Source organism: Ursus americanus, chromosome 2 (assembly GCF_024610735.1).
Source record: "Ursus americanus isolate L20-20 chromosome 2, mUrsAme1.1.p, whole genome shotgun sequence".
Lineage (NCBI taxonomy): Eukaryota > Metazoa > Chordata > Mammalia > Carnivora > Ursidae > Ursus > Ursus americanus.
The window spans coordinates 8545963-8560651 of NC_142128.1; the positions used below are offsets into that span (position 1 = coordinate 8545963).

The 14689-nt window shown below is 56.8% G+C and overlaps 1 protein-coding gene across 10 annotated transcripts in view; it reads left to right on the forward strand.

Moving 5' to 3' along the window:
- Window positions 1-14689, forward strand: part of CUX1 (cut like homeobox 1) — a 359174-nt gene that overhangs the window by 280606 nt on the left and 63879 nt on the right. For 4 of the 10 annotated variants that reach the window (XM_045773833.2, XM_045773831.2, XM_045773830.2 and 1 more), the window contains exons 12-18: window positions 2616-2674; window positions 5993-6041; window positions 7029-7125; window positions 8113-8784; window positions 9910-9975; window positions 11305-11406; window positions 13690-14519. In XM_045773833.2, coding sequence (XP_045629789.1) covers window positions 2616-2674; window positions 5993-6041; window positions 7029-7125; window positions 8113-8784; window positions 9910-9975; window positions 11305-11406; window positions 13690-14519 — 1875 coding nt within the window. The remainder of the gene's footprint in view (window positions 1-2615; window positions 2675-5992; window positions 6042-7028; window positions 7126-8112; window positions 8785-9909; window positions 9976-11304; window positions 11407-13689; window positions 14520-14689) is intronic. The other 6 variants (XM_045773836.2, XM_045773835.2, XM_045773834.2 and 3 more) reach the window with 4 other exon arrangements.

Genomic DNA, 14689 nt, shown 5'->3' on the forward strand with positions numbered 1-14689 from the left:
GGGGCCATAGAACCCAGCACCGAATCTGGCCCAGCCAAGGAGCACTCGTGAAATCTGGGAGGAGCCTTTCTCCCCAGAGGGCATCGGACGGAGCACCTGTTAACCTTTCCAGATTGAGAGTTTTTAAAACTAGACTTTTCAGGCACCCAGAAAGGAGTCTCTGGTCAAAGACCCAAGCAGAAGACAGAGTGTGGCTCCGGGAAGTCACACTCCCCAGAGACTGGTGAGGACAGGCTCACAGGTCCGGACAGGCTATGTCAGGCAGCCCTGCCAGGGCTGGTTCTTCTGCCCAAAGAAACATGTCAGAGGTTTACAGAAGCGGGCTTGGGTTCTTCTTGATTAAGCTGCCCCGCGTAGGTGGCTGAAATTTCAGCAGACAATTCAGTCCTCAGTGAAAACTGTCACGTCCGACCACGTGACATGACTCCAGTCCTAAAACCTTCTAATTAGGGCCCATCACGGGCCTGCAAAGCCGTGCTCCCTGGGAGACTTGGCAGTGACGACAGCCCCACATCAAAGCCCCGTGGTGTCACATCCACACCAGGACCTGGCCCTGTGCTCTGTCCCCCGACCCTTTGAGGTCATTGCTGCCCTTCTGTATCTCACAGATGAAACACTGATTACCGTCCCCCAAGGTGTCCCGCTCATAAGTGACAGACTGACTCCAGGTTCAGTGCCCTGCTGGCTTCTGAAGTGCTCCACATTTGCCCCTCTCGCTGCGCTTTCTGCTGTCTCTCTCGTGTTCACTGAACACGAGCAAGTTTTACGCATGTTCCACATCCAGCGTCCGTGAAGTCCACAGCCTTGAAGGTACTTGCAGCCAATGGTCTTTTGTCTGGGAGGGCTGGCACACGCCTATAGGGAGAATGAAGTAATTGCTTCTCCGAGAGCACCTTCGAAGAATCTTTTTTTGGAAAATGAGTGCATGCTACCTCCCCCCCCTCCCCGTTTGATCATGATGAGAAGCCGTCATGATATATACAGTTGGCAAGAGGTCATAAAAAGGAACTAGGGCAGAGCACTCGTACATGGTGGAAATACGCACAAGAAACTGCCAGCAAAGGCGATAGGAAAAGATGAGCTAAATGAGTTGAGTTTACAGAACACCTGAATTCTTGAACAGCAAGCAAGTTGAGATTCAGGTGAGCATCAAGCCTGATGGGCCAGGTGGGCATCTCCCCACACTCTAGAACATTCTCAGTGGGCCTTAAACTGTGGCTATAGCCACGGCTGGCCAAGCAGAACCTAAAAAGGCAACTGGGAACGCTGTGGATTCGGGACCTGGAATTTGTTCACCCCAGGCCTGGAAACGTGCTAAATGGTCAGCCATCCCCCGCCCACCCCCCACCCCGCTGGGTCTCTGTGTTTTATGTGAGGCTGCCTTATTCCCTGCCGCTTTGCGGGAGGTCGAAAGCAAACCAAACACCCTCACAGAGGGGAGCGTCCTCTGCTGACCACCCAAAGCCAAAGGCCCCTCCTGGCAGGAAAGCCCTGCAGAGCTCTGCACAATCCAGCCACACGAGCGCCGCGGGAGCTCCCGGAGCATCGGCATGGCCGGTACGTGTCGTCCCTTTCCCCCTCTGAAGGGCACTCGAGGGCCAGGGAGACGACTGTGCCCTGCCTTGGCCCTGCCGTCCAGGCTCCCTGCAAGCGCCCTCCCGCGGGACTCAGACGAAAAGACCACACAGCTCGACGGGCCTCCGCTCCTAAAATGCCCATGTCGGGGGGGGGGGGGGGGCAGATCTGGAGATGCAAATGCTTTTTCCCTGATGCCCATCTGATGCCAACACTCAGCGACAAAGGGCCTGTACCTCTTGTTAGCAGGGTCCCACCAAAGGTGTTGACAACTGACTGCACATGTCCGCTAGCCTAACATAGCTCGCGAAAAGCCGCACGCTGATGTGGAAGTGCCGAGAACTTCTCTCCGTTCTGTTTGCCATTTCGTGGTATTTCATACAAAGTGGCCTTTTCCCATCCTGTTTCCCACTTTCATAAAGCTCTGTTCTACTTAAGTTTTATGTTACGCCTTATATTACCGCGTGCGTGTGCGTGCGTGTGTGCACACATTCACTCTTGCCCGCACCCACTCACACACACGCTCGCGCCGGACCAGAAGTGCAAAGGCCAAGAACGTGACCCCGCACATTGGCACCATTCCCTTCGACACGTTTGCGTTGCCTCTCAGGGACAGCTGGAAGTTTTCTAGGGACTGTCGTCAGCAAAGGCTGTCCAAGTGCCATAGCAGGACATGGTGAACTGGGTGGTTTAAACAGAAAACGTGTATTTCTCACAGTTCTGGAGGCTGGCAAATTCCGTGTCTGCTGAAGCCTCCCTTTCTGATTCACGGACCAGCATCTGTCTTCCCGCCATGTCCGCACACACTGGGGCAAGGGAGCTCCGCGGGGTCTCCTGGACGAGGACACTAATCTCATCCATGGGGCTCCCCCCTGGTGCCCCAGTCGCCCCCAAAGTCCCTGCCTCCTAACGCCATCACCCTGGGGGTTGGGATGCAACACTACGGATTGGGGGTGGGGGGGGACACAAACATTTGCTTCCTAGCCAGGTCCCTCAACCTGTTTCAGACACAGCCACTAATAAAATTCCTCTGTTTTCAGCAACTGGAAGAAAAACTCAAAGGACAGGCTGACTATGAAGAAGTGAAGAAAGAACTAAAGTAAGTGTGGAGACGCCGGCACGGCCCCCCGCAAGCCAGGGCTCACTGGCAACTTCTGCTGAGGAAACGCTGTGCCAGGGACGGGGTGGCCACGGGCCCTCGCTCTGGGCCTTGGCGGCCGCTGCATCACCAGGCCATGTCCCGGGCTGCCCAGAGCCGTGGGCGTGTGCACTCAGGCCTGTGCCTGAGCTCTTTGGACGTACTCTAAGACGCCGTGCATGTAAAGTATGCCAGTATGCACAGAATCGGGGGACACGTTGCCCCAATGGAAATTACGAAATACGAGCTTTTGTTCCGGCGGGAAGGAGGAGCAGAGCAGGGAAATGTTTTGTCTTGGGTTTTTGGGTTTTTTTTTTTTTTTTAAGATTTTACTTATTTATTTGAGGGTCGGGGGGTGAGAGGGGCAGAGGGAGAGGGAGAAGCAGACTCCCCATCTGAGCAGGGAGCCCGACGCGGGGCTCAATCTCAGGACCCCAGGACCTGAGCCAAAGGCAGACGCTTAACCAACTGAGCCACCCAGGAGCCCCCAGGGAAGTGTTTTCCAGTTGGAAGAGTACGTGTGGGCTCACAACCTCCCTGACCACCTTCAGACCCCAGGACTCTCTTCTTTCAACTTCCGGTTTCCCATCCGGAGGCAACAGCTGGAGGCCTGTCACGCCTCCGGTGCTGATGCGAACATTCTCAAGCAGAAGTCCTCCCGTCATGCCCGGCCTTCAGCCTTGCCCTGTTGCCTCAAACTCCCTCCCCCAAGGCTGCCCCCAGCCCTCCTGGAGCTCATGGGCGGCCCTGCCTCTATGGCTTGGCTCTCAAACACGGCAGACGGTCCCCGGGCCCTGCAGGCCTGTGTTCTCGGCTGCTGCAGGAACGGGGTCCTTCTGCTCCCCCCTATTGGGCCCCAGCCCCTCCGCAGACGTCCCCTTGGCCTGAGACTCCCTGCTCTGGTCTTGGCATCTCCCTCCCATCTCTCCAGGCTGACCCCCTACTCGCTACCCCGGCTCCCTTCCTACTCCCCTGCTATCCCATCAGCCCCCCACACACACTTTTAATTTCTCCTTTTAAAATAAGCCTACACCCACTCACCATGCGGTTCTTTGTATTCTCAATTCCATTCCCTCGGGTTTGCTGAAAAAGCCCCCCGGGAAGGCCTCTTCGACCTTCCCGCCCCCGGGGCCCATCGTCCTCCCTCGGTCATGATCTGCTCTAGCCTCACTGGCGACTTGCCTCCAAGTGGCTCTTCAGCCCCGGTGCCTAGCGGCCCAGCGTGTGTCTGCCTGAACAGTCTTGCCCCCTCTGGCAACAGACAGCCTTGGAGCACCTCCTTGGACACCCCCTATACCCACCTACAGCAGGTCCAGCCTCCCCTCTAACAGCCTTGGGGCGTGTTTTATTCACCTGTCCAACCTTCTGTATCTGCCTCTCCTGTCCCCATCGTCCTTCCTTCCTCTCTTCCTCCCGTTCAGGAGAAAACGTGTGCCTTTTAGTGCTGAGTCAGAGAAACTCTGATGTGAAGGCCTCCGCTCCCAGCCCCCTCCTGTCCACGCAGTTCAGTTCCCCATGTCCTCTTGGCTCACCTCTGTTCCCGCATGTGACATGGTCAGGTCCATTCCCTCCCACGCAGCCGTTGCACACTGGCCAGCGTCTTCCTCCCTGAACTGTGCCCACATTCCTAGTGGCCCTTTCTGCTCCACGTGCACACCGCGCCCCCCCACCAGCCCCAGGTCGGCATCTGAAGGCCCCACTCTGGTGGCTTTTCTGCTAAAATACGTTCCTGCCCTCCCGCTTCCAGACACATGCCCCACCTCCCATCCCATCTCTGCCCCCGGGCCCCCTGCCCACCTCGGTGGTCTGTAAAATGCCCTGCTCCTTCCAGGCCCTTCTCAGACACTGACTCCTTCTGAGACAGACCCCGTCTCCAACCCGAGGAGATTTCTGCTGCCAAGGGCGCCCATCAGGTGTTCTCTCTCGAGTGCTATTCGGATTTTGTCGTCTACCTGTGACAGCCTGTGGGGTTTGCAAGGGTGAGGGGCAGAGCAGCTCTGATTCTCCGAGTGCCAGGCACCCAGTAGGACATCGGTAAAGATCTGGGGAACAAACGAACAGATGCTGGTGTGTTGGGTGTAAGCTTACGGGCTCACTTTAGTCTTTTGTTACCCGATCCTAAAGAAGATCTCAGACAAGAATATAGCCGCAAACAGGACGGCCGTAAAAAAAGGACAAGTTCCAGACCACTCGTCACTTCTCTCCCGGCTGACGCAATGCGGCCCCGAGTTCTTACGATTTTCAATAGCTCACCATAAAATAAAATTATGAGGTTCCTCCCCTCTCCCCCTACCCCAGCTGCTCTTTCGTTCCTGTGCTGTTAGTCTGTGTGACTCGGGCCACTACGAAGATAAAACCGCAGATAAACTAAGCCATCAGCTCCTTACTAACCGCCACGGGGGCTGCAAGCGTGGTCTCCCAGGACCCTGGGCATTTTTCCCCCCGGGACTCTGCTCTCTTCATGACACTTCTGCGGAACTTAAAGATTGCAGAGGCCGAAGTCATGGCTGCGAGAAGGCTGGAAGAGCACAAGTGGCCCGGTGCTGGGGACCACAGCCACTCTCGCTTGCCTTCCCAAGCTTCTGGGGCCGTGTGGACTCACTGTCCTTCCCTCCCAGAGAGCCTCACAGAAAGGAAGGAATGTCCCTTTGAAAGGAATGCTGCAAACTGTGGTTCTGGGCCCCTGAACTCACTCGGCTCTCTCGGACTTGTGGAAACAGGTTGGGACCGAAGTGATTTCAGCGATAAGGAGAACAAAGGAGAAATAGTCCTGCTCCCCCGCAGCGCCTGGGGCTGCCCAGCAGGTCTGTGGCCAGCCTTTGAGCCGTGCAATTTGGAACCTCGCTTTTTGCCTATTTTCCCAGGTCCCCGCGTGCCAGCCACCAAGTGAGCGTCTGGCCCCGGGGGACAGGTGGGAGGGATGAGGCTTCTCTCTCTGGCTTCCTTCTTACAACTTTTTCATTCCCTGTAAGCTTCACAAATACATTCCGCTTGCAACAATGTTACGTCTGTGTTCAACTTTAAAATTATACTCCGAACAGCCCTGGTGTGATTCCATATGGAATGATTTACATGCTGGGCAAGAAACTTTTGCTGGCCAACTGCTAGTTGAATAGTTATTCTAGAGACACTATCAGATTATCATGCTGCCAGGGAGGTTGTTAAAGCTGTCAGTTGCTCCGTTCCTGGAGTGCAGGAAAGTGTGATGTTAGTGTTCATTAGTGTGGCCGTTATCGAAGGTAGGAGTGGGGAATAACCACTCTGTCTTGCTCTCCACAGCATTCTGAAATCCATGGAGTTTGCACCGTCCGAGGGCTCTGGGACACAGGTATGCACTCTCGTTTGCTGTCGGTGTGCGTGAGGGCCAGCTCGCCGTGGTCACTGTCCGTCCCCGGGCAAGCCTCACGCTCTCGAAGTTTCTGTGAAACCTCCTGCCTACAGCTGACGAGTCCTTTCCCGGGAACCTTAAACAAGTTCAAGCACATTATCTTTAATTAAAAAGAGGCAAGAAGAGAAAAGTCAGTGTTTTCCAGACGGGGAGCTCAGTTCACATGACGTGATTTCACTTGGGCGGGCACTAAGAACGTGGATAAGACCACTTGTAGATTGTGTCAGAGACCAGCCCCAAACAGACTGGCTTAGGAACTCTCTTTGGCTGCTGCCTCACATGGAGAAAGGGCGGGGCAAAATGACCGTGGCGCCGGGTCACCCGGTGGCCAGGTAGAATTTTTTTTTTTTTAAAGATTTTATTTATTTATTTGACAGAGATAGAGACAGCCAGTGAGAGAAGGAACACAAGCAGGGGGAGTGGGAGAGGAAGAAGCAGGCTCATAGTGGAGGAGCCTGACGTGGGGCTCGATTCCATAACGCCGGGATCACGCCCTGAGCCGAAGGCAGACGCTTTAACCGCTGTGCCACCCAGGCGCCCTGGCCAGGTAGAATTCTAAGGCATCAAATGGGATCCCGCTGCTGATGCCCAGACGGCAGCTGACTGTGGCTGGGCAGCCAGTCCTCGCAGAGGAGGCACGGGTATAGACGCCTGGAACTTGGGGACGGCATAGAGAATAATGAATTGTCTAGAAGCCACATGGGTCTAAAAGAAGAACAGCTGCCGCTGGAATGCATTCTTTTGGAAAGGAACCCGAGTGCTGTCCACGTGCGTGGGAGCATCTTCAGGGGAAGGCAGCTTTCTGTAACGCAGAGGGGTCCGAGAGCAGGGTGCACAAGCCGTGGGCGCAGGGGTTGCGGGCCCTGGCGGCCCTGGGGAGCGGGAGGGGGGCCGGCCCCGCAGTGAGCCCTGCTCTGCCTCATCTAGGACGCATCCAAGCCCCTGGAGGTGCTGCTGCTGGAGAAGAACCGCTCGCTGCAGTCCGAGAATGCCGCGCTGCGCATCTCCAACAGCGACCTGAGCGGTAGGTTGACAAGGGTCTCGCGTGCCGCGCTCGGTCCCCTCCGGGGGCCGAGGAAGAGGAAGGTGAACCGTGAGTCTGGGCCGATGCATGACGGGAACATCAGCGGTTGATGACAGCCTTGACTAATGAGCGCTTGGTCTCCTCCTGGTCCTCCTCACGGCTCCTCCCCTCCCCCGCCCCGCTTACCGATGCGCACGGCGAGCGCGCGGCCCGCAGCGCACCTGCGGAGGTCAGTTAGGGCCGGCGTTGCAGGAGAGGCCAGGAGGGACACTCGGAGGATGGTGGCCTCTGTGGTCCGTTCCAGTCGTGCGCCTCTGTCTTGTGGTGTTTCCGGGGCTGCCTCCAGCCTCAGTGCAGCTTTTCTTCCTTTTGTCAGGTTTTCCTTGGGAGCGCATCCCCCATCCTTAGCCTTTCTTTGCTCGTCCCAAAATGGTGGCGTCACTGACTGCTTCTGGTTTTGGCAGCTGGTAAACCGTTTAACAGTGTCTCGGGCTCCGATGATATTTCATTCTTAAAATGTGCGTGCCTTCGATCGAGTGGACTCGGTGCAGTGCGTTCGCCTCAGAGCACGTGGTGTGAGAACCTGTTGGTCCCAAAATGTCAGTGTTTGCTGCTTCTCAGGTGGGGCCCTTCTGGTAATAGCTCGAATGCTAGCGGCCCGATAAGAGGCCCCGCGACCTGTCGACTCTTTCCTGTGTGTGGTACCGGCTCCTTGCCACTGTAGGGGTTTGAATCTGTGTCGAGGGGACTCTCCAGGCTGCAACGTACAAGAAAGGTGCAAACATGAAATGCATGTTGCTTGTTTCGGGGGGCCTCGTTTGGCTAATTTAAAAATTCAATTGAAAAACAAACCAACACACCTCATTGGCCCTTGGAAAATCTGCACTTTTTTTTTTTCCCTTTTGTGGGGCAAACTTGGCATTTTGGTCTTGGTTTTTTTTCCCTTTTGAATCCCCCATAATGCATTATGTTTGCCCTTCCTTGTAGGGTCAGCCAGGAGAAAAGGGAAAGACCAGCCTGAGAGTCGGCGTCCTGGACCTTTGCCGGCCTCCCCTCCTCCTCAGTTGTCCCGCAACACGGGGGAGCAGGCTTCCAATACTAATGGTACACACCAGTTCTCACCAGCGGGGTTAACGCAAGACTTTTTCAGCTCATCCCTGGCAAGCCCCAGCCTACCCCTGGCTTCTACGGGAAAATTTGCACTAAACTCTCTCCTCCAACGACAGCTAATGCAGTCCTTCTACTCCAAGGCCATGCAGGAAGCAGGAAGCACAAGCATGATTTTTTCAACAGGTCCATACAGCACAAACTCCATATCTTCCCAAAGTCCATTACAACAGAGCCCAGATGTAAATGGCATGGCCCCGTCTCCCAGCCAGTCAGAAAGTGCTGGGAGCGCCTCCGAGGGCGAGGAGATAGACACGGCAGAAATCGCCCGGCAGGTGAAGGAACAGCTGATCAAGCACAATATCGGACAGCGCATTTTCGGACACTATGTCTTGGGACTGTCTCAAGGGTCCGTGAGCGAGATTCTGGCCCGGCCCAAGCCATGGAACAAACTGACCGTTCGCGGCAAGGAGCCCTTTCACAAGATGAAGCAGTTCCTCTCAGACGAGCAGAACATCTTGGCTCTTCGCAGCATCCAAGGCAGACAAAGAGGTGAGAGGCTTTCGGGGGCTGGCGCCAGCGTGTGAGCCCGTGAGGGTTGTGTGTGAGTGTGTGGGTGTGCGCGCGACGAAACACCTGTGCATCACATCGGGTAAAGTGCTCTTGAGTTCTGCCATCTCCAGGGTCCGAGGGTCGGCTGGCGGGAGCTGGAGCCCGTAGATTGGGGGGGTCTGGCCTCTGACACTCGCTCAGCGCCTCGCATGTAACACACTCAGAACCTCGGTCCCACGTACCAACTCGGACGGAGTTACCCCCTGTACAGGGTCCCGACGTGTGTAACGTCCAGGGGTCCGAGGGGCAGTGGTTGCTGGCCTCACATGAGGGGAGCCCTCAGGCAGCGTCCAGCCCTAGAGCCACAGCCGCAGCCCCGGGGCTCGGGCCCGGGGAGGGCGTATCAGTCCCGTGTCCTCCCCTGTTCCCCACGCGCACGAGGGAGCGTGTCCTGACGCCAGCTTCCCTCCCGGTGTTAGCTTCTGTGAGCGATTTGCGCAACCCAATGAGCAAAACACGCCTGCCTTGAGTGAGATACGTGGAAGTTTTAGTGAAACACCCTTCCTACCCTACCCTCCACAAAAAGACGAAAAGTCCATTCGCATCCCTGATTGAAAGAATCCCTTCCCACTTGAACGACGGGATCATTCTGCTAAACCAGTGGTGGTAGAGAGGGGTGAATCTTATCAGACGCGTTTGAAACACGACAAACGGAGAAGGGAGACGTTTCGAACAGTGTCGATTTGCACAAAGCACATCGAGCTTTCTATGGCGATGTTAACTGAAATGGACTGTCTTTGGATGATTAATGTGAGCTTTGTTCCGGGGGCTGGTGGGCGATGCGCTTGGTGGCAGGCGGTGCTCCCTCCGTTTGACCCTCATGGCACTGGTGCCGTGGGCCACTCCTTAGGTCTGTCTGATCCTCCGCAGCAGAGCCATGGCCTCTGCAGGCCGGCTGGCCAGGGAAGGGCCTCTCAGAAGTTTCTAGTCACTCCCGAGTTGCACAGGAAGCCCTGAGCCCTTTCTGTAGTGACAGGCGGCTCAGATTTCATGTCACACAGCCCATATCGTCAACACCACCATCCCCCTGATTGTTTTGTTCTTACCACACTTGTTTTTCAACAGAGAATCCAGGCCAGAGCCTGAACAGACTATTTCAGGAAGTACCGAAACGAAGAAATGGGTCCGAAGGTATGTTGCAGGCAGGTGTTTTTCTTTGCAGTTAGTAAAACCTAGGAAGCAGCATGTCCTTAGCTGTGCATTTGGGTTAAAACTGTGCAGTGTGATTCTGGCCTGGAACCTGATGGAAAAACAGCTAGTAAGTATAAAACAAAGCACGGGCTCAAATACGCACAGTCCCTTCCTCCCGAGCTGCCCACACTCTACCGGGTGCAGAAGAGGCGAGGAGAGAAAGCGCCCCAAAGAATCAGCCCCCAGGTGCCATCCCAACCCCCCTTCAGGTTCAAATTACACCGCACCCCCCCCTTTTCTCAGAAGCGGGCAAGAGCGTAACGAACGCGTCGCTCTGAGAAAAATCAGGTGGCTGAGTCAGATGACATACTGCTGCTTCCTTGTACTTCCTTTTAAGTCTGAACTATGTTAAAGGTGCTACGGAGTGGACAAATCCCAGCAAATTCCAAACGTAATCCCTTCTCCTGTGGGCCCCCCGCGCTCCTTGGTGCTGCATCTTTAAAGGGGCTTGGCCCCCGCGGTCTGCTTGTTTCGCGATGGTTTGGTGTGGCGGTGCCTACTTAGGAAGGTAGCGGAGAATTAAAATACAATATGTGGAAGGCTTCCAGAAAGATCCGCGGCCAGCCCCCGGGCCACAGTAGCTTCCGTGCGTCCATGCAGGGGGGCTACTCTGCAGAGCGCCACCATGTGACCAAAAGACTGAAGTCTTGTCCTGGAGGGAGCTCTGCAGGCTACTCGCCTTGTTCATAAATTTTTAAAAGACAGCATGTGATCAGAAAGGCAAAACGTGAAGCCTTCATCCTCTTCACCTTGTATGTGCCAATGACTGATAGGTAATCCGCCTCGACCCTTCACCCATTGTTGCTTTTTGGGGACACCAGCGTCCAACAGACGCGCAGAACCCCGAGCACAGTCCCAGGCCAAAGCAGATTTTCGGAGTTGCTTTTAAACGATTCGCAAACACCACTGCCCTTTTGAGGCCTTCATCTGGTCGTGTACTGGAATAGGTGACCTGCTCTCCCTGGTCCCGCCCCACGGGTGCCGGCCAGTTGGGGTAACTGTGAGAGCTTGTCCCGCTGGCCAGATGACCCTGACCACCAGGTAGATTTCGCAGGAAGCCTTTCCTGCCCCGGGGCCGCAGTGCCTGCTGTGAAGTCGCACGCACGGCAGGTACGGGTCAACGGGAGGCCACGGCCTGCCTCCGTCACCGTCACCGGCCTCAACTCGGGAGCTATTGACCAGAATGACCTCTTTGTGCAGCACTGATTTGTGTGTGTGTGTGTGTTTCACGTGTGGGTTTGATGTCATTGGTGTGGCTTCTCCCTGCAGGTAACATCACGACCCGGATCCGAGCCTCCGATACCGGATCCGATGAAGCAATCAAGTCCATCCTGGAACAAGCCAAAAGGGAGCTGCAGGTGCAGAAAACTGGTACGGAATCCACCTCTTTGACCACTGTCTTCCAGGCTTAATTAGAAGAATTGTCATGAGTGTTCTGGTTAGTGGTAATTAACATTAAAAAAAAAAAAAGCCCCACACAATAGGACGTATGTTTTCAAGCGTGCCGGCAAGTGCAGGAGGGAGCAGGTCTGCGTGATCTCTATTTTGCTAATAGTTAACCAGTCTTTTTATCACGTCATGGCCTAGCATTGACTCAAGAAGGTCCCCTGGCCTAGACTGGCCTTGACTTACGTGGACAAGTAGCGTGTATCGGATTTCCCTTTTCAAATGCCGTACGGGCTTTGTCACTTGCATGTGTCCTTGACCAAACCCTGAAGAAGAATGGGTGCAGAATCGATGCTAAGCTGCTTCACGGAACGAACGTTGCCAGGGAGGAGCGGGAACTGTGCCGTCAGGCAGTCTCAGGAATCGGCCCTCGGAGCTCCCGGAGAGCTGCCTCGTCTGACAGGAGAGCGCTCCCACGCTCCAGCCTCTCTCTGGCTGCGTGTGACTGCGAGGCACAGCGGCCGTAGGTTCAGCTCAGACCTGCTGCTGGAGAGGAGACCGAGTGCCTGAGTTCTCTTGCTCTGGGGTTCAGCATATGGGCACACACCTGCCCTGTCCCCGTGAAGCCCCCGCTCTGCAGAGCCGCTCCCCCGCGGGCCTGGTGACGGGGCTCCCACCAGGCCTGGCTGCAGGCCACCACCTGGTCCCTCCCCTGGTCGCCAGGCCCTCTCCCCAGGCCCACCCCACTCCGACATGACTCATTCAGTGGTGAGCTCGGAGCTGCCTCCTGGGAACCAGGCCCGGGCTTGGCATTTTTACCTTTACTGTCCTGTTTAAACTAGGTCCTCGCCCTTGCCCTGAAAGATAGGTATTGTTATCCTACTGCTGGTTCTCGAACTCAGGCTCCAAGTGAAACAGTGTGCCCAGATTTATTAAATGGCAGGTCCTGGGTGGAAACACGGGTCTCTCAGCTCTTGTCCCAGCATCTGTCCCTGCCCTGCCACCATCTGCCTCCTTACAGGGACCCCCAGAGCGGTGGGAGGGAGACCGTCCTGTGAGGCCTCAAGCCCGACACCGGGGGGGCCTTCCATGTGGTGTAGTTCCTCTTCTCAAGACCAGAGTTGACGTGTAAGGCAGCCCCTCCTCTGGGTGACTGAACAACCAGCAGAGTTGGCCAGGCCCCCTGACAGGGTGGGAGGCAGCCCTGAGTTAGGAGCAGAACGGCCTAGTCTCTCCTGCAGAGCAGTGGTGGGTCTGCCTGCCGTCGAGGGTGCTGTGGGGCTCGTGTGAGTCCACAAAGGAGGGCCTTCGGTCACCCCGTGAAATCGAGTCCTTGAGAGGCCTAAAAGGTTGTCCCTCGTGTTCGAAGCATTTTCCAGCCTCGTTTAAAGTGGATAAAGAGCTGGCTCCCGTGATTCCCTGCCCCAGACCTGAAGCAGTCTAAGAGCTGGAGCCGCCTACAGGGGCCTTCAGCCCAGCGCTCTTCAGCCAGGGCCTTGCTCCACGGTCACCCGGGAGTTGGTCAAAGCAGCCCCGCACCTGCCACTCCGCGGCTGGGGCCTGGGCAGGTGCATTTTAACAAGCCCAGCAGGTGCTTCTGGGGCACAGCCCTCGTTAAGAGTCCTCGATCTAGCCCATCAGCTGTCCCACGCTCACAGACGGAAATCCTGAGGCCTAGCGGTGCCCTCTGCGACTCCCCCAAGGTGGCAGCCCTGGGTTCCCGGACCAGGGCCTAGCCCCTGTCCCCCCATCGTGGGGCTCACTGTGGCTCGCCACACCCCAGTCACCTGCACAGGGGGAAGTAAATGTGAGCCAGCCCAAACACGGCCGTGTATCCCTGGAGACTCCGGTCTCACGCTGCAACCGCTCACAGAAATGATGTTGCCGAAGGTTGACGAAACCACTACAGTTTTGGAATTTAGCACACGAGAACGTTGTTCAGAAATCCTCAGGGATGGTGGCACGTCCCTGAGTGTTTGCCCACTTCCCCCTCCCCCACACTCGGAGATAAGGAACGCTTTCATATGGTGTGAAGTAAGGGCCAGCGGATCTCCGAGCGGTGGCGTTAGTCCGTCTGTCCCTGCCCAGACAGGATGCACGCGGGGTCCACCGACGGAGGAAACGTTGGCAGAGTAGAGCAGCTTGGTTCTCCCCGAGAATCGGCATTTTGTGGGAGGCCAGGTTAGAAGGAAGCGGAGGGAAAGCGGCGTGTTCCAGCCGAAGTGGGGGGGGCCGCCACCATCTCACGTCTGTGTTTGCCCCGTGCAGCAGAGCCAGCCCAGCCTTCGTCCACGTCCAGCAGCGGGAGCTCCGACGACGCCATCCGCTCCATCCTGCAGCAGGCCCGCCGCGAAATGGAGGCCCAGCAGGCCGCCCTCGACCCCGCCTTAAAGCCCGCGCCACTGTCCCAGGCTGACATCGCCATCCTGACCCCCAAGTTGATACCCTCCTCGCCCATGTCGTCCGTGTCCAGCTACCCTCCGCTCGCTCTCTCCTTGAAGAAGCCCCCCTCCGCCCCCGATGCCAGCGCCTCCGCTCTGCCCAACCCCCCGGCCCTCAAAAAGGAGTCCCAGGACGCGCCCGGGCTGGACCTCCAGGGAGCGGCCGAGTCTGCACAGGGGGTCCTGAGACACGTGAAGAGCGAGCTGGGCCGCAGCGGCATGTGGAAGGACCACTGGTGGAGCACCGTCCAGCCGGAGAGGAAGAGCGCCGTGCCCCCCGAGGACACCAAGGCGGAGGAAGCCAGCAGCGCCAAGGAGAAAGGTGGCGGCAGCCAGCCACGGGCCGAGCGCAGCCAGCTCCAGGGACCCTCGTCGTCGGAGTACTGGAAGGAGTGGCCCAGCGCCGAGTCGCCGTACTCCCAGAGCTCGGAGCTGAGCCTAACCGGAGCCAGCCGCAGCGAGACGCCCCAGAACAGCCCCCTGCCCTCCTCCCCGATCGTGCCCCTGTCCAAGCCCACCAAGCCCTCGGTCCCTCCGCTGACCCCAGAGCAATACGAGATCTACATGTACCAGGAAGTGGACACCATCGAGCTCACCCGGCAGGTGAAAGAGAAGTTGGCCAAGAACGGCATCTGTCAAAGGATCTTCGGGGAGAAGGTAAGGGGTTGGATTCAGGGGCCTGTCTTCTCCCATCTCCCTGGAGGACGTGGCCGTCGCCCCTTTAGTGAGCCACAGAGCAGAAAGTGTTGTCCATCCCCAAACTTCTGGAGAGGCTGGCCAGTGAATGTTCCATCTGCTGCGTCCCTATCTGGGGTGAGACTCTGGGT